Source organism: Peromyscus maniculatus, chromosome 12, assembly GCF_049852395.1.
Source record: "Peromyscus maniculatus bairdii isolate BWxNUB_F1_BW_parent chromosome 12, HU_Pman_BW_mat_3.1, whole genome shotgun sequence".
NCBI lineage: Eukaryota > Metazoa > Chordata > Mammalia > Rodentia > Cricetidae > Peromyscus > Peromyscus maniculatus.
The window spans coordinates 24,302,385-24,327,718 of NC_134863.1; the positions used below are offsets into that span (position 1 = coordinate 24,302,385).

Genomic DNA, 25,334 nt, shown 5'->3' on the forward strand with positions numbered 1-25,334 from the left:
TTTAACTCTGTATTTGGCTGTGTGTTTCTTATTTAATAAGACTGTTTAGAAATGTGTCTACAATGGACAAAAGACATCTATGGTCCTTGAGGTTAGGATACTGGTACCCTTTGGCAAATCTCTCTTATAGCACTTAGCCATTTCATGTTGTAAGGATAAGTTTTGACCTCTATTTAGGACTATGTAATTTTACATATCTGCTGTATTTTTCAAAGAAAACATTTTTAAATGGATGTAATTCAAACTAAGTGCCATTGTATTTCTGTATCTGAAATTTCTAACTGCAGTGGCACTTTAGCTGTCTTAGTTAGGGTTTCTTTAGTGTCTTCGGGTTTCTATTGCTGTGAAGAGACACCATGACCACGGCAGCTCTTATGAAGGAAAGCATTTGATTGAGGGGCTGGCTTACAGTTTGGGAGGGTTAGTCTATTATCATCATGGCGGGAAGCATGGCAGCATGTAGGCAGACGTGGTGCTGGAGAAGCAGCTGATACAGGCTGATCTGCAGGCAACAGGAAGTAGGCTGTGACGCTGGGAGTAGCTTGGGCATAGGAGACCTCAACCCCAACTCCCACAGTGACACACTTCCTCCAACAAGGCCACACCTCCCAACAGTGCCACTCCCTATGGGGCCATTTTCTGTCAAACCACCACAGCCACTGTCCAGCCCACTACCCTTTTCAGTTTACTCAATAATTCTGTTATCTTTCTTACAATAGTAATTGTTTTTAAAAATTTATTATTTTACTTTGTGTGTGTGTGGGGGGGGTGTTACTTGCATGTATGAATGTCCATCATGCTCAAGAAGGTCAGAATATAAGGCATTGACTTCCCTGAAACTGGAGTTACAAGTGCTTGTGAGCCACCAGATGGGTGCTGGGGAGTGAAACTGGGTCTATATCTACAAGATCAGCAAGTTCTCTTAACCATCTCTCCCAGCCCTAGATGAAAATGCTTTTAAACCATCAATCCAGAAAGTAAGGATGCTGTATGGGTGGCACACACCTTTAATCCCAGCACTGGGGAGGCAGAGCCAGGCGGATCTCTGTGAGTTTGAGGCCAGCCTGGTCTACAGAGTGAGTTCCAGGAAAGGCACTAAAGCTACACAGAGAAACCCTGTCTTGAAAAAAAACAAAAAACAAACAAAAAAAAAAAAAAAAGAGAAGAAAAAAAGAAAAAGAAAAAAGAAGACTGCTGTGTTGTCAGGGAAACTTGGCAGACAGGGGTAGCCCTGGCAGCTGACCTCTCCCTCTCACGTTTTCTAGGTTGTGCTGCAGCTCTTCCCCTGTCTTCTGCACCTGCAGCCGATCCCGCAGATCCTGTGACAAGACAGCGAGAAGAGGAGCTGAAGTTAATAGACCAGCTGCGCAAAGTGTGTGCAGTATCTCGGGATCGCACTTTGGCCATGGCCTCTCTGTGGTCCATAGCTTTTTGTCCACGTGCTCACTTCTCCCATTACCATAAGTCCATCGTGTTCACTGTGTGCTGTATTTTGTGATGAGTGTCAAAGAAATGCCACTATTGAGGAAATTCCTTTAAACTTTCTACTGAGAAAATTAGATGAATAATTTTAATTTTGAAAACTTACTTTATAGCCATGTTCATTTTCATTTTTTTCATTTCTGTTTTTTATCATGTTAAAAGGCAATCTCAGAAAAGTAGTTATAATGCATAAGAGCCAGGCGTGGCATGGTGCTCCACGAATGTAACTACTCAGTAGTCTGAGGTAACAGGATCACCAGTTTGAGAACAGACTGTGCGACATAGCGAGACCCTTTCTATAAAGAGAGAGGATTCGTGTGCATGTGCACACTCTCAAACCATATGTGCGTGTTGAGGGGTTGAAATTGAACAAGTGTCCAGTTTGCCTTCATGGTTTTGTTTGTGGAGACACGTTTTCACTGTGTCCCACTCAGTCCCTCCAGCCTTGATCTCTCCGTCTTCCTCTCTGCTCCTCTCTAGTCTGTAATCACAGGCACACACCGCCATGCCAGGACTTAGGGTGTCCTAAGTCATAAAATGATGGTCATTTCTGTTGTGCTTTCGACCACTGTCACCTGGCTGTGATGCAGACACTCGTCCCTGTGAGTTACTGACCTGAGTTAGAAGGACAACGGGGCTAGAGTATCGAAGTTCTTTCCTTTTTTTCCTGGAGTCTGTTTTGTTTTGTTTTGATTTTGTTGTTTTTATTTTCAGACAAGGTCTTACTTTATGGCCCTAACCAGCCTGGAACTCACTGTTGCCCCATCCCCACCCCCAACCCCCAGATGGACCTCAAACTTGCTGTAGTCCTTCTCCCCAGCATCCTAAATGCTGGGATCATGGGCATATGCCACCAGCTTTTCTTCTGGATTTCTGACTAGACTAGATACATTCCATTGTCTTGCTTTTATATCCTATATGCTAGTCTTCAATTAATGCATGGCGTTTCCTGTCCTTGCAGCATATTGAGTACCGGTTAAAAGTATCTCTGCCCTGTGACCTTGGAGCGGCTCTAACTGATGGTGTTGTACTTTGCCACTTAGCCAATCATGTTCGGCCTCGATCTGTCCCAAGCATCCATGTCCCATCTCCAGCCGTGGTAAGTTATAGTGCCAGGCAGCATTGGCTATTCATAGGATGCTTTTCAGTTAGTGGAGTCAGAGTGCTGGAAGCTAGCGATGCAGGCAGATCCCAAGGGCCCAGTCCCCACTTTCCTGTTTTCACTGACGACAGAAAAAGCAGATACATAATCAATCTTTTATAGCATGTATTAAGTGTTGTAAGAGGTGTATAAGAAGTATGTTGTTGAGATACCAAAAGGGGACCAGTTAATTCTGCCTAGAGAATTCAGAGAAGCCTTCTAGAGGAGAAGTTGAACTAATCCCATTATGAAGTATAGGTAAGAAATTGGCCAGCTAGCAACTTAAATAAAGGAATTGTTCAGTTGTTGAGACTAGATCACACACCGGGTGAGTGTGTGGATGCAGATGGCAGCGGATGAAGCTAAGAGTTAAGCCTACACTGTGTTTTAGAGGCTTTAAAACACGTCAAGGAGTTAGAGGTTTATATCAGTGTAGATAGTGGGGAGATATGAAAAGTGCTTGTTGACTGTTGAGCAGGCAGAGCGGTGTAATGCCCCCTGTGAGAGCTTCCTAGAGAGGGCTGGTACACCGGCCCATCAAAGAAAGGCTCCTGCCACCAGCCCTTAGCCTGGTTTGCAGTGGAGATGGAGCATGCGGAAAGGGCCCTTTGTACTTTCCTGTCCATTTATGGTCAGCAGTTTCCTGACCTCCCCCCTGGCTCCAGGTTAGAGCCAGGCTTATGATTGGTGTCTGCAGACTGGCTGCTCTGTTGGCAGAGTCCTGCCAGACTTCTTTGAGTTCATTGACTGTCTTATCTCTTGTGGAATCAGGAAATACATTACTAAGAAGCATTCTCCTTCAAAGTCCAGCCCTTATGAACCAGACATTGTAAATAGCAGGTTTTAGCCCAGTATCATGCTGTTTGAAGAAATTTTAGATTCACCTTTAGAAATCAGTGGTATAAGGCCTGGAGAATGGCTGACCAGGTTCAGAGCACTCTGCTCTTGCAAGGGACCAGGGTTGGATTCCCAGCACCCACATGGTGGTTCACAACCATCCGTAACTCCAGTTGAAGGGGACCTGATGTCTCCTTCTGACCTCTGTGGGCACCAGGCACTCAAGTAGTACCCATATAAGCAAACACTCAAACACATAAGAGAAATGCATCGAAAGGGAGTTTACACAGCAAAAACAGTGGTAGAATAGGAGGAGTAAGGGTAGAAAACAAGGGCCAGAGGAAAGAAATCCATCATTGTCTAAAGTGGGAAATGAGGGGTCTGGCCAGCAATGTTTGCTTTTGAACCACCTCATTTTTCTTCTTTGGTTTGTTTGTTGGTTTGTTTTTTGTTTTTCAAGATACGGTTTCTCTGTGTAGCCCTGGCTGTCCTATAGACCAGGCTGGCCTCAAACTCAGAGATTCTCCTGCTTCTGCCTCCCAAGTGCTGGGATTAAAGGCGTGCGCCACCACCACCCAGTCTCTTCTTTGGTTTTAAATGGAAGAATTAATCTATATGCTCAGACAGTTGCCACCATTACTAATTTGGGGAGTACACTACCTCTTAGAATTTGGATCAGGGCCTATGGACATTATCTTTTTACATTTTTAGTTATCTTCCTTTTTCTAGGATTTATTTATTTAATTATGTGTATGTGTCTATCTGAATATGGTCTGTACGTATGACTGCTCTTCCAGCAGAGTCTAGAAGGGGGTGTCAGGTCCCCTGAAGCTGGACTCACAGAATGGTGTGAGCGTCTATGTAGGTGTTAGGAATTCTGGCTCACTCTGGTCATCTGCCAGAGCAATAGCCACTCTATCTTCTGAGCAGTCTTCCCAGCTCTTAATATAACCTTCTTAACATGAGTTTGCTTTGCTGTATATGCTCAGTAATGCTTTAGGTATAATTAAAAAGGGTTTTCTTGTATTTTAAAAAAGATGCTTTTAGCCAGGTGGTGGTGTCGCACGCCTTTAATCCTAGCACTAGGATTGGGAGGCAGAGGCAGGTGGATCTCTGTGAGTTCAGGCCAGCCAGAGCTGTATAGTGAGACCCTCTCTCAAAAGCAAAAACAAGTATCAAGTTTTGGGTTGGACACGGCTCAATAGGTGGAGTTTGCCACACGAGCCTGGCCACTGGAGTCCAATCCCTGGAGTCCACATTAAAGGGGAGGGAATGAACCAGCTGCACGGAGTTGTCCTCTGACCTCCATGAGCGCTGCAGCACACGTGCCCCGCACACTGTGTGTATCGACACTCTGTAACAGTAACCAATGTTACGTGCTGGGTCACGCCTGTAATCCAAGCACTTAGGAGTTTGAGGTAGGAAGATGAGGCGCTCAAGGCCATTCTGGTCTATACAACAAGTTTAAAGTAGCCTGTGCTACATGAGACCTACCTTAAAAATAAATAAAGTTTTCAATGCCTGAAAAAGTGTTCGGATCATTTTAAATATCCAGAACTAATTCTTTATATCTTCTTCTTCTTCTTCTTTTCAGTTCAGATCTCATATTCAGCATAGGCTTTACATTATAGAAATAAAAGAGGCTAGACTTTGCTGGACAAAATCCTATGTCATGCCATTTGAAGTTTTGGGGAAACTTTTGGAGATAGTGGGTTCCTGTAAGATTTGCTTCTTAAGACAAAACTGAGTCCTGCAGTCTGGAGTGAATGATAGAGAGGCTGCAGCCTGTGATGATATTTTATTTGTACTGAAATGTTATTTTAATTTTATGTTAATAAATAAAGTTGTCCTGGGGTCAGAGCTATTAGAGCCATAGTAAGAGCGTGGTGGTTAGAAGAGCTAGGTAGATTTCTGTGTGTTCAGGGATACAGCCAGTATTGGAGACATACGCCTTTAAGACCTGGAGGGCGGTACTTACAGGCAGTGATGAGGCAGTCATGTGGTTGGGTTTACAACCAATGAGAAGGCAGAACAGAAAGATTATTTAAACAGGGACACAGGAAGTACCTCCTTCGCTCGGGGAAGCTAGGAGCACTGTAGGAGGTAAGATTTTATCTCTGAGCTCTGACCTCTCGGCTTTTTTCTTTTACCTTGGCTCTGTGTTTTTTATTTTAATAATACGATTGGTTACATCTACATCTGGCTGCCATTCGAGGGGCCATCATCTTGGCCAAGCTGTCCATTGTCCCTGTGCGGAGAGGCTACTGGGGAAACAAGATTGACAAGCCCCACACGGTCCCGTGCATTCAAGGCTGCCATTCGACATAAAATTACAGTTTGAACATCATATAAACATTGTGTTTGTATTGAAGCATATTGGCCTTCTCCAATAAGCTGATCCTGACAAACTTGTATTCCTTTATCCCTTTTTTTTTTTTTAATTTTTTTTTTTTTAATTTTTTTAAGATTTATTTATTATGTATGCAGTGTTCTGCCTACATGTAGGCCTGCAGGCCAGAAGAGGGCACCAGATCTCATTACAGATGGTTGTGAGCCACCATGTGGGTGCTGGGAATTGAACTCAGGACCTCTGGAAGAGCAGCCAGTGCTCTTGACCTCTGAGCCATCTCTCCAGCAGCCTGCATCCCACTGGTGGATGAGCCTTTCCTTTGAATTTTCCAGAGGAGGGTGGAAACGTGGGATTTCTGACCTCGGAGAGCAGGTGTTCTTCCATTCTGCCCCACAATTCTGTGTTTGAAGTTACTACTACTAGTCCTCGTGTGCACTGCGTGCTCCTCTCTTCTCCTCTCCCTCCTCCCGTACGTCTCCTTCTCTTGATCCTTCATTTTCATATGAGCTATAGGAAATTGCATTTGAATCAGTTTTTAATTAGCAGCATTAGCTTTATCCTTTCTACCCTTGCTTTTGCACAGAAATATGGTTTTTTTCTTCCTATAGCAACGTTGTCAGTCTGTTCTTCTATAAACATTACTATTTATATTTATATTTAATATTAATGATTGATGTAAGGGCCCAGCCTCTGAGGACAGTGCTCCTCCTGGGCAAGTGGTTCTGGGTTGTGTAGAAAAGCAAGATGAGCAGACCATGGTAGAGAGCAAGCCAGTGTAAACAGTTCTTCCGTGCTCTCTGCTTCGGTCCTGATTCGGGGTTGCCATCCTCCTTGAGTTCCTGCTTGGTCGTCCGTTGTCCCCCCACACACACACACCCCATGACGGACTGTACAGTGTAAGATGAACTAGATTTTCCTCCCCGAGGTACTTGTGGTCAGGGTGTGTCTGACAGCGGTAGAAAGCTAGCCAGGGCGGAAGCCCTCCCTGTGCACTGGCTTCCTGTGTCTGTCCTGATCCTTGGAGTTATCCCATCAGAACTGGAAGGTAGTTGTTTCTTTCCTTCCGCCTCACTGCTTGCCTTTTTCTTTCATGACGAGGCTAATCCTAGCCCCGCTGCATGTCTGTCTAATCAAAATCACAGTGCTTTCTTCTCTGCTTCTGTTTCGTTCCTTCCTATGCCAAGGAATTATGTTTATGTTTGCAGAAAACACAGGTTTTACCAGTGAAGTCTTTTGCTTTCTAAAGATAGTACAAGTGTCCACGCACTTACTAATTTAAAAATCTGTAGGTCATAGTCCCTGCAAACATCTGGCTTCCATACCCAATACTTGAACATCATTTTAGAATATGAAATCCCTGTTTTTCTTACATTGTATTCCATAACAACCAAAGTTTGAAAAACAGAACTTTGAGAGAATATGGGATGCCTCTTTATTTTTAGTCTTTAGAGATCTTTACAGAAAAGCTCACATTTCCTGCGTTAACTATTCACCTTTTGTAAAGTAGCTTTGTAGCCATGATAAGACTTTTTTAATTTCCAAAGTGTCTAATGAGTTAAATGTAAAAGATAGGGCCAGGGTTAAGAGCACTGGCTGTTCTTGCAGAGTACCAGGCTCAATTCCCAACACCCACATGCGGCTCACACCTATCCAAAAGTCCAGCTGCCGAGGACTCAACACCTTCTTCTGGATTCTGCAGTTATTTCGTGAACATAATGTAGAGATATACATGCAGACAAAACATTCATACCTATAAAATTAATATAATATTTAAAATACAACCAGGCATGGTAGCACACACCTTTAGTCCCAGCACTCGGAATGCAGAGACAGGTAGATCTCTCTAAGTTCAAGGCCAGCCTGGTGTACAGAGTGAGTCCTAAGCCAGCCAGAGGTGTGTGGTGAGACGCTGCCTCCAAAAGTACTGAACCAAAAGAAAGGAACTGTTAGTTATGGCCGCATCTGAATAGTGAACCACTAGGTGACACATTTTCTTGATGATCTCTCTAATTTTCTTTTGTGTGTTTTGTTTCAAAATGATAAAATACCTTCTTAGCACTTACCTTGCTAAACCAAAGCAAAATGCAGATATTGGAAGGCGGCAAACTCCTCTCCGAGGCCAGCACCTGTTTCTGTAAAGAGTCTGTTACTGAATGCAGCCCCACTCCCACCCTTGGGGTTGCTTCATGCGCCTGGCAGAACTGAGTGGTGGCCACAGTTGTGTGAGATTGAAGTTAGCATTCACTGTTTGACCTTCTAAGGAAACTTTGATGAGCCCCACTGTGCACAGCAGTAAGTGTGTGAAGTAACCAGCAAGACTGCTTTTAAAGCTGCATCCTGTTTGACCTTTGTCCATAACGTGCTAATCCCCCTTTCTTGTCTTGCTGCAGCCTAAATTAACAATGGCAAAATGCAGGAGAAATGTGGAGAACTTCCTGGATGCTTGCAGAAAAATCGGTGTCCCTCAGGTAACGTGTGTGTGTGTGTGTGTGTGTGTGTGTGTGTGTGTGTGTGTGTGTGTGTGTGTGTGTTCACGTGTGCACGTGTGTAAGTATAATTGTTCTTACCAGGGCTACAAACGAGGCTGCTCACTACTAACATGATGTGTTATTACAAGGCTCTGTCAGTATTCTCTTCAGCAATATTCTTTCATGTTTCCCCCATTACCAAGGATCTGTAAAGAGACTGTTAAGTATTGATTTAAATAATTGTATTATAACTAATAAGTGAAAAATAATTGTTCTATTTTCTTAAGCATCCCCGATAGCTGACCTTTGTACAGGTACACATAGCAGAATATTTTCACATAAGTACTGTTCAGATTGGAAATTCTGTTGGCTCTAGTTTTTTAATACTTGCTTTTAATACATTTTAAATATATGTATTATTAAATAATTTCAGACTTCACAAAATGTTACAAGAATAGCAGGGTTCTTGTGTATAATTCACCCAAATTTCCCAGATGCTAACATCAAATACCCAAAGAGTATAGCTGTACCACCAACTAATTCAGATGGTAGTCCTGTTAACTAAATTAGAGGTTTAACAGCTCCACCCATTTTTCCACTGGGCTGCAATCCTTTGGAAGTTAGCACAGTGGAGACAGTGTGTGAGCACGTGCCCTATTAGAAAAAGACAGTGAGTTCTTCTATGAGCTGCTATTACACTGTTCATTCAGTGACCCTTTTGAAGAGCAGTTAAAAACTGCTTTACTCTTGAGGGGTGCATGGAGTTTTGGATGATCTGGACATGGGCTTTTTGACCTAGCCTTATACTCAGGTTGGTCTTTGAGCTCTGGGGCTCAGGCTTCCTCCCACCTCAGATTCCAGTGCTGGAACTGTGGTGCAGCCACCGTGCTTAGCAGCAGTGTAAAGGAATTAGCAGCTTGGTGTGGTGTGGCTGGCAGTTTCTCTTTTCTTTGTTGCTGGAGATGGAAGCTGTGACCTCCTGCATGCTCTGCCACTGAGCCACACCCCCCAGTCTCTAAACCTTAGTTTTGTCTAGTCTCTAGAGAGAAAAACACCAGCCTCTCCTATCAGTCGCTTGATTAACTGTCAGAAACTAAGGATTGGCTCCTGGGCCCATCAGAAACCCAGCTTTGCTCCAAGTTAAGCCCCATTTAACCCCTGTAGCTTCCCAGTGATGCCTTTGCCCCAGTTCACTGTCCTGCTCTTACTGACCAAGAGCCAGGAGGCCACAGCATCATGTATGCAGCGAGCATCCTTCACCTCCAGCTTCACACCTTCCAGAGTAGAGGAGAAAGCCAGTTCCCACCTGCATCCTCGTTAGCCAGCATGAATTCCACACCTGCTCCTTAGCCTTACTGAGTACACTTACTTTATTCTTGGGGACAAATTCAAACTAGTATTTTTCATTTTTATATCATTACCTTATAAAAGCTTATGAAACCATTTTACCATTTACCCCATTTTCTAGGGAACTGGCATGTATTTTCTCCACAGTGAAAGTCCCAATGTCCATATGTGCACATTAGCATTCAGGTATTCCTGTCTTATGTCAGCAAGCCTGCTACCTGCTCCAGTTCCATACATATCAGATGTACTGACCAGAGCGTGGCACGTGCCGGTACAGAAGATGGGAAGCACAGAGCAGGAACATGCTGGCTCTGCCATGTCAGTGCCTGCTGAGAGTCCTCCTCAGCACCATTTCTAGACATCAGAGCTGCCTGCCAGGCTCTCCAGAGCCATCTTGTCTCAGATGTAAAGGCCAGAACCTGGAACTCTTTCAGAATGTCACTGCCCTTGGTCAGCAAGATAGAAAACCCTGTGCTTTAAAGCATGCGTGTAAGTCAGCATTTCCCAAGCAGGGCTTACGAGAATTCATTACAGCTCAGCCGCCGCCGCTTCTACCTGAGCTGAGCTATTCAAAGGCGAGACAGAGACAGAAAAGGTACAGCTCAAAACTGATCTTTTTTCAGGTGGTTAGCCTGGGGCTCTTTCCATCCACACCACACCCTCAGCTCCTCTGCCAGAAAGAGGAAATGGACATCCACACAAGCCACCTCTTCCTTCCCCCTCTGCCTTCCACCCACTTCTCTGCTAGTTGAAGATGAGCTCTAGTTTTGCTACTATTTCTGTCAAAATTAGTCATTTTCTGGACAGAAGGAAGGATAATGAACAGATTCACAAGGTGGTAGCGTCAAGCTGGCATTCCCAGTCTTGTTTGTTCTCACCCCCTCTGGCCTGACTAGACTGTGAGCCGGGGAACTTAGTTGTTCTACACTGTAGTAGCTAAGCGTGTCGACTTGGTGCCCAGGTAGAAAATAACTATACAGGTCGTTACGTCTCAGTATGACTAAAAAGTGTTGTGCGAGATGAACTCTGTGTCCAGTGTGGTGAAGCATGCCTGTAATCCCTCCACTTGGAAAATGCAGGCAGTAGGGTATGGAGTTCAAGGTCATCTTCAGCTCTATAGTGAGTCTGAGACAAGGCTGGGCAGCATGAGACCCTATTTCAGACAATAATAAAATGAAAGACAAATGATAAACAAAAATGAGTCGAATTATTGGAAAATGGGCTGGGGATGTAGCAATAGGAGAGTCCTTCCTAGGGTCCATCCCCAGCTCACTCTCAAAATATGAAGGAATCATTAAATAGGGAAACTCAGAAGCCTCGGGATAGGGGAGTATATAGATGTTCACTTTTACTACTGTGCTTTTATTAAAAGTTTTGCATTTAGAAAAAAAAACCTGCATTAGAGTCTACTATCTTATATCCTAGAATTATTGTGTATGTTAAAGAACATTTCCAGGTTGAGTCCACTAATACTTTACTAATGGTAGCTTTAGATGCTCTCTCCATTTCTGTTGTGTGTAGTAGTGAACCAGATCTAGGGGTGATGGCTTCATCTGATGGTTTACTCTGTAGTAAACCTCCCTCATTACAAGGCTTGCCTCAGCCATGGAGCCTCTGTGGTTTGCCTGCTTCTCGATTACCCCTCTCTAGTCAGCGTCCTCCCTCTGTGCCCTACTCTTCCTCTGTAACAAGGAAGAAGGGAATTGAGATGAGGACACCCCTCCTCACCGCCCCACTCTCAGGCCTCACGCCACACGCCAGCTCTGTCCATGGTTCCCTTAATGCTCATGGCTAGCCACCAACAAGCAGACTTCCTTCTGCCGCTCGGTAGAAAAGTCATCTGTGTGCTGCAGAGAAGAGCCAGGGTTTGGGTTGTCAGCGTTTTCCTACTTGTGATAGAATGCCAATGCCGCCGCCGCCGCCGCCGCCGCCGCAGGGTGTGCGTCTGACCGCGGCTGGCGTGATTGACTGAGCTCTGTCCGTGTCTGCTTCTGCTCCACTGACTATGTTTTTCTGTTTTCCTTCCCTGCTGGCCTTTGGACAGGACACTCTCTGTTCCCCTTCCGACATCCTTCAGCTAAACCTCAGCGTTAAAAGACCTGTCGACACACTGCTTTCTCTCGGGGCCCATGCGGAAGAATCCAGCTTTGTCTCCTTGTCTGTGCAGCTTCTGGGTTTCGTGGCATTTTACTGTGCTTTAATGTTAACTCTCTGTGTGCTTTATTACCGGCTCTTCCCCTATGGCTGACTGTGCAGCCCGTGCCTTCCACCGCCCTCCTGTGTTTGGGGAAGGTTTGTTCCTCGTACAGAGTCGTTAGTGACAAAAGCACGTTTTCTCAGAGTGCTAACTTGAGTAGATGCATCGTGTCCTATGTGTGCAGAGGGGCGTTGCGTCCACAGTAGGCACCAGCGATGGCTAACAGAGATCAGCAGAGATTCTCTCTCCTGGTCATTGGCTTCCCGCCTGCCCTGTGGCCTTGTTTCTCATGGGCCTGTGGGGGTGGGGGTGGGGTGAGGCGTTTCTGTTAATGCAGTCCTGAGCCATAGAGAACTCCGTCCATCTTTTTCTACTATGCTACAGCTTCAGTTTTGAAGTAAAGAATGTCTGAGCCTTTCAACAGCTGCTCATCATGAAATTACTGATACCCTTTCTAATGTGGAATACCTTGTCACTTAGTTCTCTGCCCTGAAATCCTAACTTGCCTGTCATTCTAACAGTATTTGGACATTTAGAAGGCACAGGGCATTGAAACTTACTGTTTTTCGTTTGGTCTGAATTTTTAGTTTAAAGATCCTGGGGGTTGCCCCGATTGCTGTTCTGAGCCATTGTGTCCATTTAAGACTGTGGCCACTGAGCAGATGACCAGAGTCAACATTTGAGATCTGGCCATGCTTACCATGGGTGCTGCCTGTGACAGATCCACTGCCAGAATCCTTTTAGAATGTGACATTTCTGACATTTGAGCCATTTTTATAGGTGAATTTGTATTTTGTAGGCTGTTGGGGAGGTTGTATCAGAACTGCAGGTCCATCTCAGAATGCTTAGTAGATCAGTTTCAGGACCTGGGGCCGAGAACAACATTGCTGCATTCAGATTGCAGTTCTCACAAATGGTGTCTCTACACTCTACTGACAGAACTGGACGGCAGCTCAAGAGAGACTGCCAGGAACACAGTACCCATCGTGGTTAACCTAGGCATCCGCTTCCCTCACGCACTTCTGTCTGAAGTGGGCCGTTTGTTACTGTCCCTGCCAATGCTGACGCGGTGACAGACTCAGTGCTGTACAGCAGTGCCTTTCCAAGGTGTGCTGGTGTGAGTTTGCCTTCTTTTAAGACATCTTGGAATCTGTGATTATTGTCTGAGTTCTATAGAGTTTGGTCCTTTTATACGTGTACACACACACACACACACACACACACACACACACACACACACACGGTCAGGCTTAAAGCCAGGTGGTGATACACACTTGTGATCCCAGCACTTAGGAGGCTGAAACAGGATAACCTTGCAAATCTTTGTCTTTAAAATAAAAACCAGCAAACAAAACCACCACAGAGGCTGGTGTGTGGTCTAGACCAGCAATGGTAGGTTCCTAGGAAACATCCACAGAGTTGATGTGCATGTGGAAGTGCCGCCTCTGAGTGGTGTCCAGACCACTGCGCACCTAGCTAGCCACTCGCCCTTGGCTTGGGCCTGGGTACCGCTGAGCAGACAACAGGGAATTGGCCCTGGAGGAAGTGTCCCACCCAGAGCAAACCACACACAGATTTCATCTTTTTGTTGTTGTTTGGTTGGTTGGGTTTTTCAAGACAGGGTTTCTCTGTGTAGCCCTGGCTGTCCTGGAACTCACTCTGTAGACCAGGCTGGCCTTGAACTCAGAGATCCATCCGTTTGCCTTTGTCTCCCCAGTACTAGACTTAAAGGCGTGCGCCACCATTGGCCGGTGCAGATTCATTTTAAATACAGCTTCTCTGTAGTTGCAGAGTTATTCAGAGTATTAATTCAGAACTTCTAGTTTTATTAGCAAATCAGCATTAAATAAAAAAGGAAGTACTTACACTCAAGTACCAATAACTGCCTCAAAAACAAATACTTGCTGTATTTTCTTGTGGTTTGGATTTTTGTTTTGAATTTTTTCTGAGACAGGGTTTCTGGTTTCTCTGTGTAGCCCTGACTGCCCTGGAACTCGCTCTGTAGACCAGGCTGGCCTCAACTCAGAGAAGAGATCCACCTGCCTCTTAAAAGGTGTGTGCCACCACCGACTGGCTCTTGCTGTGTTTTATTACAGTCCATTTTGATAATCAAGTGGCACAGCATGTAGTGGAGCACTCCTGTAACCCTCAGACTGGGGTGTGGGCCAGCCCGAGCTGTACAGCTAAAGGCAAAGAAGTCAGCTCTACCCGGCATGGTGCCACACACCTTTAATCCAAGCATTTGGGAGGCTGGGACAAAAGGATCTTGGAGTTCGAGGCCAGCCTGATCTACATAGCATGCTCCAGGACAGCCAGGGTTACAGAGAGAGACCTATCTCTAAATAAATAAATAGGTAAATAAATAAATAAATTTTGGTGAGAAGAAGAAAAACTAGTAAGTGTTATGCTAAAATTTGCCTTTTTCTTACAAGAGTAGCAAGATGGATATATCCAACTTCCTACCTAAAGGAACAGTCACTTTTATGGATCAGTTACTAAGATGTGAGTAAGTTTACATAATAGTTCTCCAGCATGACTTAATGTGCTGAATTTTACTATATGAAATACTTTACTTTTTCTAATATAATTTTGTTTTGTTTTTTGTTTTATTTTTCAAGACAGTTTCTCTGTGTACCCTGACCTCAGACTTGCTCTGTAGCCCAGCTGGCCTTGAACACACAGAGATCCACCTGCCAATCCATCTCCCAAGAGCTTGGATTAAAGGCATGTGCCACCACCCACCTTTCAAGTACAGTTTTTAAGACAAGATCTCACTTTGTAGCCCAGGCTGGCCTTGAACTCGAAGAGACCTGCCTGGCTCTGCCTCCTAAGTCCTAGGATCAAACACACCCAGCTAAAATACAATTTTTAGAATCTGATTTTCAACTAATTTAGGTTTACCCTTCTACAAATTACCCAAAGTAGAGAAATGTTTCTTAAATCCATTTAACTCTGAGGGCTGTGGCTTACAGAATGGAGCTGTGGCGCAGGTCCTGGTCCCTCCCTTTCCTGCAGTTAAGGTCGTCAGGGAACCATGATGTGTCCCTGCTGTTTGAGTTTCTTCTCAGAGTGTCCTCTGCGAATGCTGGTTTCCCTCGAGCCGTAACTTGGTGTAACTTGGCCTGTTGTCCATGTTTCCTGCTCTGTAAGTCTGCCCTGATCTTTGGGCTGTTCCTCCTGCTGTGTAACCGTGTCCCCTGTCAGTCTTCCGCTTTTCCAGACATCTGTACGGACCTTTAACTGTTAATAAAGTGCCCCTAAGTGTGAGACACCGTCTGCGTCTGCCTCCTTTAGCGGGTGGGTTTCCCGGGAACTTTGCGGATCTCACTTGGTTGTTACGGGGTGGGGGTGAAAGTTCCTTTCGGTTCTGTGATGTTCATCCTCTTTTCTTTTCTGTTTTGTGTTACTTTTGTCCCCTTTCAGGAGCAATTATGTTTGCCTCTGCACATTTTAGAGGAGAAAGGATTGAGCCAGGTTGCGGTGACTGTCCAGGCCCTCCTGGAGCTTGCCCCACCCAAGCAGACGCAGCCGCAGCAGCAGCCGCAGCCACCGCCACAGCTCTCTGCTGTCTGAGGACTCCCAGGCCCTGGGTGGTGTTGGCACAGCCAAAACAGGGAGCGGGAGGATGCGGTTGCTGGCGCCGCCTGCTCAGACGGAGCCCTGTGTGTTCCTAGACGCGGTCTTCACGATTCCTGCCTGGAATGTTTGCTTCACTTCTCCATTTTAGGGGAGATTAAACCCATTTCCTCTAGTTTTTGTTTTTAATGAAGACACAATTTTCTTAAGTGGAACTTTGATTACTGAGGACCCAACATGGAAGCCTAGGCTGGCTGTGCCTTCTTCGTGGGGAGCAGGCTCATTTTTCATGCCAGAGCCAGCAGCTTCGAAGCCGGGTGTTTAGCTCTCTCCGAAGACAGACATGCCATTATCTTTCCCAATTCCCTGGATGTCTACAGCTCACTGGTTTCCACAGTTGGGCTTCATTCTCCTGGAGCATTTGTGAAATCCAGATTTGCATCAAAGTTTTGGCTGTGGCCTGGGAACCTGCATTTTGAGCAGACATTGTAGTTGTTCTCAGGCAGTAGAGAGCACTGTTCCAAGACACATAGTTATGTGGTTTGAGGTCCTGCCCTGCTGCGTTTTCAACTGCATTTACATCAAAGGCTGTATTATGATGACTTGGACAGTTCTGTCAAAGAAAACAAAAATAACAGAGAAACCCTCGGTTTTGCACAATATAACAGGTATTTAAAACAACGTCCAGGCCTCTCCCCAGCCCTGCCCACTACCACCCCATCTTTTTCTAGAGGGTGGTTCTGTGCATCACCCTGCTATTTCCTAAACACAGAGACACACTCCACACACAGGTCTAAGCTATAAGGTATAACGTTCTCAACAGTATTTGCATGTGACCCAGTGAGCCATGCTGATCCCGGGCACCTGAGCCAGGCACGGCAGGAGAGCCACACTCTTACATCCTCTCCCCCCCAGCTCCTCCCCCACCCCCTCTGCCTGTGCCTTACTGCACAGCTGTGCGCAGGGAACAAAAGGGCCGGGGTCCAGCACAGCGCAGGCATCTTTAGTTAACCTAAGCACAGAGTTTCCTCCCCAGAGTTTGCGTGCCTTTAGTTGTTAGCTGTCTTTGGTGTCTGATGGGCAGGTAGAGTGATTCCATGAAGCCATTTAATAGGGCTTTCTGTATGCCTTCACTTTTGTGGTTTTTCCTCCCAAGGCTTGCATTTGAGAACAGTATTGACCCTGTACAGCATCTAAAAGCAATAGCTTTGATACTGGACCATGGTTCCATCCCCAGCACCACCTAAAGTTAGGTGCAGAGAGGCCTGTAATTCCAAACATTCCAAAAGTGGAAGCTGGGTGGTCAGGACTTGGCAGGATGCTAGGTAACTGCAGCCCACCTGGGCTGTAGTAGACTGTTCTGAAGAGCTGCTTCAGCAGTGGAGAGCCCTGGCTGCTCCTGCAGAGGGCCAGGGTTCAATCCCCAGCACCCACATGGCAGTTCATAACTGATGCCCTCCAATGACTTCCTCAGGTACCAGGTGTGTACATGGTACACATACATACATGAAGATGAAACACTCATACATGTAAAAATATTTTTTTAAATATCCTTCCTCTAAAAGTGACTTTGAACAAAATCGTTTTAAGTGTCTAGTGAAAATAATTTCTCCTTGTTTGATCAGAGAGGTTTTTATTAGAACATTGCTACTTTATCCAAGTTTAGAAGCATGTAACAGCAGCCGGACATGGTGGCACAGGCCTGTAACTCAGGAGGCTAGGGCAGGAGGATCGTGAATTTGAGGCCAGCCTAGGCTACACTACAAGACCTTATCTCAAGGAAAGGTAGGTAAGTCTATCAAGAGCACCTGGACTCCCTCCCAGCCCTGCAGGCTCCTCCCAGAGCAGACGCAGCAAGGCTTGTTCACCACCAGCTGGGCTGCTGGGCTGGCACACACTTGCCTTCTAGTCCACATTAAACCTCAGCATAATAGAATAGAATTTCCACATTCTAGATCTTAATATTGGGTAGAAAATGAGTCCAGAAGACGTTACCTAATACAACACCTGGAAGAGTTACGAGAATTCCCAAGAGTAAGTCAACCTTGCACAGCGTGGTGGCACACGTCTTTAATCCTAGCTTTTGAGAGGCAGAGGAGGCGAATCTCGTCTACACAGTGAAACCCTACCTCAGAAAAAAGAGGACATTTTAACATTTTAGTTTTTCTGTGAGATCTTATGTGCTTATCAAGCTAATTCAGATTTAATTATTAGGAAACATTTGCACAGTTTGGGCTGAGGTTGTTACAGGTCTTCTGAGTCAGCATATAACAACAATTCAGGTTTTCTGTTGGTCTTTTTGTGACTTCATATGTCTGTTTCTAAAGTGAAGAACAATTCATTTTGATATTTAACCTTGCTAGAGACCCCAGTGTAGGATAGTTAGTCTTGTCATAATCCCCTAACCAGAATTGGCTACCTTACCAGTGCTGACGATGGACAAGCCAGGCACCTGCCCTGCCCTACCCTGCCCAGCCCTACAGAGATGTCATGTCAGCAGTCTCCAGGCTCTCAAAGGCATCTCAAAGGCATCTCTGCCTCGCACTCCGACCAGGATCCTCCTGTAATGAGCAGGTCTGAGGGACTCACGGAGGAACCCTTGTATCTGGCTAGAACAGACTAGAAAAGTTGGATCAGTGGGTGGTTTCCAACCCAGCCGCTCTGTAAATACACCCTTGCAGCTCATCAAGGAGCCTGTAATCTGGTTTCCTCTAGTCAGCAGTGACTAACAACGTGCTATGCTGATGAGTCTGAAGAGCTAAGTATTTAGATGGTTGTAGAAATGAAGGAAAACTCGTTGTGTAGAAGCCTTTTGTATACACATTGCAGTGAGGTGCTTACAGCAGATTTGACTTCTGAAATGTTACACACATGTAATTAGTAAAAGGTTTTGTAAACATTGTCCTATATTTGTATGTCTGTAAATACACTGTGTAAGTTTTAAGTATAAATATGTCGATACTGTGTGTGTTATTTTAAGTTGCCTGTATGCCATCTTATATGTGGACATTAAAATAAAAGCCAATACTCAGCAGCATGTAATAAATAAACACTTGCAAATGTTCAAGCCTAAAACTTATTTCTTTAGCAAAGACAAGTCAAGGAAAGGGCATCCGTCTGGCTGGCTCACTAGGAGACGACTCTTGTTAAAACAGCCTTTGAGATTAACACTCACTTTTTTTTTCTTTTTTCTTTTTCTTTTCTTTTTTTTTTTTTTTTTTTTTTTTTTTTTTTTTGGTTTTCCGAGACAGGGTTTCTGTGTAGTTTTGGTGCCTGTCCTGGAACTCGCTCTGTAGACCAGGCTGGCCTTGAACTCACAGAGATCCGCCTGGCTCTGCCTCTTGAGTGCTGGGATTAAAGGCGTGCGCCGCCGCCAGCGGCGACAACACCCACTTTTTAAGGAGGCACAGGTAGTGAGGTAGTGTGGACGGCAGCAGGATTAGGTGGCTGACTCAGGTGGGACTATGGTGCAGTCGTAGTGTGCCTACTGGCGTGCATGAAGTCCTGGTTCCATTCCCACACTGCATCAACACCTGCAGTCCTAGCACTTAGGACACAGGGCAGGAGGTTCAAGGCCAGCCTGGACTACATAGTGAGTTTGAAACCAACTTGAGCTGCATGAAGTCTCAAAAAGTTAAAAGGGTCTAATTCGTGAATTAAGACATAAGACACATTAAGGTAACTTTCCTCTCAGAAATACCCAGTTGAGGGCCAGTGAGATGGCTCATCAGGTAAAGGGGCTGGCTGCCAAGCCCCAAGACTTGACTTTAATCTCAGGGACCCGAAGGAGACCGCTGTTGAAAGCTGTGCCCCTCTGACCCCACACATGAGTTGTAACATGCACATGTATACATGTTTGCATGCACACACTAAATACTTTTTTTTTAAAAGAAACAAGCTAGGCGTGTTGGCGCCTGCCTTTAATCCCAGTACACAGGATGACAGAGACAAGCAGATCTCCGAATTCAGGGCCAGCCTGGTCTACACAGCAAGTTCCAAGATGAGCCTGGTGACCTGAATTTGAGCCTGAGAACCCACAGAAAGGTGGAGAGAACCGAGTCCACGGAGCTGTCCTGAACCCCGCATGAGCGTCAGCACACACACACACAGAAGGGCAGCAGCGGAGTGGAGATATGTGAGCCAGCTGCGCCCAGCCGAAAGCTCTAGCGGTCCAAGGCCTTCCCTATTGACTGGTCACAGCAGCAATGAGCCAGTGAGTAGGCTGCTGGTTTAAGGGAAGGCTGCAAACCAGCTTTGCCGTATGCCGCACAGGCCGGTTTCACCTATCTTGTTTCTTTAAGTTGTAAGAGCCCAGATGATGGACATAGTTGTGTCTCACTTGGCCAAAATCTCTCTGAACTAACCCAGGACCCATGTCCCATCTGTACCACTAGAGGACTGTGTATCCCCACTCCATCTCTCTCACATTGGCCACTTCCTTCTCTATCTGTCCCCAGAAAAGTTGCCGGAGCAGCTTATATAAGAGGTATATTAGATGCCATCCCCCGATATCACCAACCCTAGACTGATGAAGCCCTGTGGGACAGTCAAGAACCGAAGTTTATTAACTACCATGTGCATACATACTATGCTAAGTGATAACCTTATATTCCCACTGAATTCTCACGTTTGTTTGTAACAGTTTTCACTTTAATCATAGGGCATTAAATCAGACTCAAATATTACACAAGTTTGTAGTACATCACTGTAAGCTGATGAACTGTTTTCTGATGAGAATGTTCACAAAGCTACTCAACATGTCTTCCCCCAAGTCCACAGTCTGAAGAGGCCCTACAGCCATGGTATAGCCCCCATTCGGGGTTTGATTAGGAGGGTAACAGGCCTGGTGACCTCCCTAGGTGTCCTGGGTGAAGGTCTTCATCACGGGTGTCTCGAGACCAGACGAAAGGACAACAGGCACTTGTCACTCTTCACTTCTTGCCTCTCCGTTTATCTTTCTCCTTGCCTTTGGAATCTTTGCCGTCATCTTTCTCTTTCTTGGGCATTTTGAAACCTCCAATTTCCTTCCGGACCACTGTACCTCGCCACCAGGCCTGGAGCTGGAAGACAGAAGGGAGGCAGTTCATCTCAATGCGCCCAACAGCACTGTGCTCTTGCTACACAGGGAACCCACGGTCGTTAGTGTTTAAGGAACATCTCTGAGACATGGCAGTGGCCAGGCTGCTGTCAGTATGGCTACCCTGTTGCTCCTGGCCGAGAGTGAGAATGCAGTGTGCTGGGCTCCGCTTTCCGTCAGACTTAGAGCCCCAACACTTCAGGGCTTGCTCCTTGGGTGGACACCTCACACCTCACAGCCACTGGTTATAAAGGGAATGAATGTCTGCTGCTCACACTGAGGGCCAAACTGAGATGTCTCAGTGGTTCACAGTGTATCGCATCTTTAGGGAGCAGCTACAAGTCCCCTGAATGTCTGTGAGTGTGATGCAACTATTCTGAACAATCTAAGTTATAACAAAATCAGCCTCGCCTTGCCTACTGAGAGCATGTGAATCCACTAGTGAGAACAAAAGCAGTCTGCTCAGTTCTTCACTCTGAATGGAATCTTGACAGACGGAAAACAAGCTGGACTAACATTTGCTAATTATACACTAAATGTTCCTAATAGGAAGATCAATGATGAGTTTGGATACCTGGCCCTTTCGTACCCTAAAGCTCTCATTTTGGACTTGTGGTTGTGGCTCAGTGGTGAGACGCTTAGAGACCCTGGGCTCAAAACCCAGTACCATAAAAACGGAAGAGAACACAGCCTTGTATGGTGGCGTGCACCTGTAATCCAGCACACGATCAGTGGCGTTCACAGCCAGCCTGAACTACGCAGGCAGAACTTGCTTCCTCCTCTACATCTCAAATTCGTTCCCCGCAGGGCCCCTGAAGGATGCTCTTCCGGGCAGCGTTTTTCAAACAAGCTGCTGTCTTTGCCTTACAGTTTTTGCTTTAAACATTTTTCCAGGGACTGGAGAGATGATCCAGCAGTTAAGGGCAGGCACATAAGCTCTTGCAGATAACTCGAGTTAGTTTCCCAATATCCATGAGATCTGGAAGTTCACAGCCATCTGTAACTCCAGCTCCAAGGGACCTGATGCCTCTCTGGGCCTCAGATGCACATGAGTGCACGTACCCACATACAGACACACGGACATTTACATAATTAAAGTAAAAATGAATCTTAAAAATATTTTCCAGAATCTGGACTTGATCATGTCATTATTAATATTTGCAAGTTCACATAAAATGTTTATGAGATATTCTACTATCTCAGCCGGGCCTTGATTGCTCACGTCTATAATCCCCAATTCTCAGGAGGCTGAGGTAAAAGGCGCATGGTAGGCTACAGGCATAGTGAGTCCCAGTCGGTCAGGGCTTATGGAGAAAGACGCTGTCTCAATAAATAAAAATAGTAGGCTAAAAGAAGTTTTAAATTTGTTTTTTTCCAATTTGCATGTCCCTTCCACCTTTTGGTTTTGTTTTTTGTTTGTTTGTTTTTTTAAGCAACTTGCATTGGACAGCAGCAGACAACAACTTACAACCGGATGTGGAGGGGGGCAGGGCATCCGGGAGCATCCTGCCTACACCGGAGTCCCCTCCTCAGATGTCATGGCTGGAAAGAGGCTTCGCTTCCACTGCTCACCTCCTCTGCCCAGGCCGGAGCCGGGACTGTCCTTTCCTTTTTTTTTTTTTTTTTTTGGTTTTTCGAGACAGGGTTTCTCTGTGTAGCTTTGCGCCTTTCCTGGAACTCACTTGGTAGCCCAGGCTGTCCTCGAACTCACAGAGATCCACCTGGCTCTGCCTCCCGAGTGCTGGGATTAAAGGCGTGCGCCACCACCGCCCGGCTGACCTTTCCTTTGTCACCTGTCTGCCTGCACCCACCGCGTGCTGCAGAGCGCCTGCGGTCTACCCCCCACTCCCTCCATGCCCACCCTGACCGCCCGCCCGCCCCCGCCCCCGCCCCCGCCCCCGCCCCCGCCCCCGCGCACATCCTACCTTCACGATGCTCTTCAGCTCCAGGTCATCCTGCTCCATCTTCTTCCTGGTCTTCTCCTTTTCCATCCGGTCCTCAATGATGACCTGCTCATACTCCCGGATCTGCACATGTACACAGGGAGCCCAGTCGTCAGAGCGCAACCAGCCCCGCACACCAGAGATCCCGCAACACCGGGGACGCGGGCAGGAAGACTCCTGCAAGGCCAAGGCCAGCCTGCTCCACCAGGGGATACGGCAGGAAGATACTGCAAGGCCAAGGCCAGCCTGCTCCACCAGAGGATGCCGCAGGAAGACTCCTGCAAGGCCAAGGCCATCCTGCTCCACCCGGGTACGCGGCAGGAAGAAACTGCAAGGCCAGCCTGCTCCACACAGCAAGTGGATGGCTCAAAAAACATCCTGTCGTCATCAGAGTCCCACTGGTTTACAGACACACCTCTACTTTTGGCTAAAAAGTTTTCCCCAGCCCCTCGCTGGCTTCCACTCATTCCCCGGGGGTCCACTACCACCCCTTACCGTCTTTGCAAGGTCCTGAAGGTGTGATAGGTCCGTGGCCTTGGCAGCCTTGAGAGCATTTAACTCATTCTGTTTTGCTTCTGTATCTTTATCAAATTTCTCCATCCAGAACTCTAGCTTCTCCTCAAGTTTCTATTTGGAAAGAACATTAAAACGTGGCTCCCACCAGACATAAAATAACAGGACCGTGTGATGCCGATTACAGCAAGAATACGCACGTTTTCCTACAGCGATCCAGTCAGAATAGACGTGGTGAGGGCATTGGGGGGGGGGGTGCTGACATAGTCTATTTATCTGGTTGGTGGCTACAAACGCTGTACACTCCACATGTGTGTACTTTTCTGTGTGTGAGCCGCTCAGTTTTTAAAATAGGAGGAGGGCGCCTATGAGCCAACCGCATGGGACACATGCACAAGACGCGTGGAACTCAAGCCAGGCAAAATCTCAGAGCGCGGAGGTGGGCAAGAAGTCCCACCCTAGCTGGGACGCTAATGGCAACTGACAACTGACGGGGGAGGAAGAGCCTGTCCTCTTTGAGGGGGTGGCCCCCAGCAGTCACCACACACCACTGGAAGGCCACACGACCAAGAGTACCTGGGCAGTACAAATGGTGTCTAAGGGTTTTTTTAAAGGACAGTTTGAAGTGGGTAGGGAAGTGGGGTTAGATCCGGGCGGAGTTGAAGGAGTAAATGTCACCAAAATACATTGTATGGAATTGTCTACTAATAAGATGAAAAGATAGATAAAGTGACGAGAAAATCAGGAGGGGCTGGGTTAGCTCTGGGTAGGTGGCTCTTGCTTTGACATGCGGCCTTGGGGTTGAACTCTTCAGAAATGAATCAACACTCATAGGCCAAGATAAAAACACCGGGGGAGGGGCTCCAGTGACGTGGGGGAGGGGCTCCAGTGATGTGGGGGAGGGGCCCCAGTGTCGGTGGGGGAGGGGCTCCAGTGATGTGGGGGAGGTAGCAGAGGACCAGGTAGAAATTCTAAAAGGTAAGCAATGACATCAGCTCTTTTTTGTTTGTTTGTTTGTTTGTTTTTTTCGAGCCAGGGTTTCTGTGTGCAGCTTTGCGCCATTCCTGGAACTCACTCTGTAGCCCAGGCTGGCCTTGAACTCACAGAGATCCGCCAGCCTCTGCCTCCTGAGTGCTGGGATCAAAGGCGTGCGCCACCACCGCCCGACTCAGCTCTTTTTTTATTAACAACACTGAACACTAGTCAAAAGACTGAAATGTGGGCTGGGGGTACACTCAGTTGGGGTGTTGGTCTAGCATGCACAAAGCCCTGGATTTGACGGCCAGCACCACATAAAACTAGACATGATTGCCCACATCTATAAACAAAGTAGAGGCAGGAGGCTTGGGAGTTCGAGGCCATCCTTAGCTACATAGCAAGCTAGTCCAGCCTAGGATACATGAGACACTATCTGGGGAGAGGGGAGGACTGAAAATTCTCAATGAAAACAGATGAGTCTAGGATAAGATGCCTGGCCAACCTAATTTCCAATACGACAGAAAGATGAGAGTCAGTCTTGGGAAGTTACTTGAAGGCACACTTTTGCTGGGGAAAATGAAAGCCGACGCTGGGAACTGAACTCAGGTCCTGCGGCAGAGCAGGACAAACTTCCTCCTGCACCATCTCTCCAGCTCCGCAGCCATCTTTAGATTTCTTATACATGCTTAGGTTTTGCTTCCTTTCTCTTAGGTCTAGAATTAGTCATTGTCTATGTTCTGTTGCTTTTATTAAAGTAAAAATTTGTGCCGGGCGGTGGTGGCACACGCCTTAAATCCCAGCACTAGGGAGGCAGAGGCAGGCGGATCTCTGTGAGTTCAAGGCTAGCCTGGGCTACCAAGTGAGTTCCAGGAAAGGCACAAAGCTACACAGAGAAACCCTGTCTCAAAAAAAACAAACAAACAAACAAAAAATTTGTATTTACCTCCCCCTTTCCAATATCCTATGTTGAAATCAATTTTTTTGCAAATGTCAGATACCCTGGCATACAAAATCTATTATTGTGCTGAATTGTGCTGTACAAAGATTGTGTGTTTCTGCTTTACATCCACTAGCTGAGAGAGCTGGAGGTCTAAAGAATTCAAGGAAATGTGAGTGTGGGCTGGAATTCTTGGAATCTGCCTTCAGAGCCTGTGCACCTCCCATTAGACTTGACTGCCTCCTGAGAAACTTCAGGTCCGGCTATGGCTTTACTAGTTTTTTGATTAGGAGCCTGTCCTGGTCTTGTGGAGGGGCTAAGCTTGAGCAGTTCACAACCACCTGTCACCTCCTGAGTGCTCCAGGGGATCTAACACCGTCTTCTGGCTTCAGTGTGGCAGATATACATACACATAAATAAATAAATATACTTAAGATACACAAGTGTATTTTACTTTATGAATGTATTAAAGGAGAAATAAATACATA

At 46.3% G+C, this 25,334-nt stretch overlaps 2 protein-coding genes across 31 annotated transcripts in view; one reads left to right on the forward strand and one right to left on the reverse strand.

The window, feature by feature from the left end:
* The window catches only part of Lrch3 (leucine rich repeats and calponin homology domain containing 3), a 108,219-nt gene extending 92,646 nt beyond the window's left edge, over window positions 1-15,573 (forward strand). For 12 of the 26 annotated variants that reach the window (XM_015993370.3, XM_015993377.3, XM_042259205.2 and 9 more), the window contains 4 exons: window positions 1,266-1,372; window positions 2,444-2,581; window positions 8,201-8,278; window positions 15,246-15,573. In XM_015993370.3, coding sequence (XP_015848856.2) covers window positions 1,266-1,372; window positions 2,444-2,581; window positions 8,201-8,278; window positions 15,246-15,395 — 473 coding nt within the window. In that variant the 3' untranslated portion in view covers window positions 15,396-15,573. Of the gene's footprint in view, window positions 1-1,265; window positions 1,373-2,443; window positions 2,582-8,200; window positions 8,279-11,669; window positions 11,996-15,245 lie in introns of those variants that run through there. The other 14 variants (XM_015993373.3, XM_015993378.3, XM_015993375.3 and 11 more) reach the window with 2 other exon arrangements.
* A 4,367-nt stretch (window positions 15,574-19,940) lies between these two features.
* Window positions 19,941-25,334, reverse strand: part of Drc9 (dynein regulatory complex subunit 9) — a 45,797-nt gene continuing 40,403 nt past the window's right edge. For all 5 annotated transcript variants that reach the window (XM_076548795.1, XM_015993381.3, XM_076548796.1 and 2 more), the window contains 3 exons: window positions 22,914-23,045; window positions 22,401-22,502; window positions 19,941-20,458 (listed from right to left, as the gene is read on the reverse strand). In XM_076548795.1, the coding sequence (XP_076404910.1) occupies window positions 20,330-20,458; window positions 22,401-22,502; window positions 22,914-23,045 (363 nt within the window). In that variant the 3' untranslated portion in view covers window positions 19,941-20,329. The remainder of the gene's footprint in view (window positions 20,459-22,400; window positions 22,503-22,913; window positions 23,046-25,334) is intronic.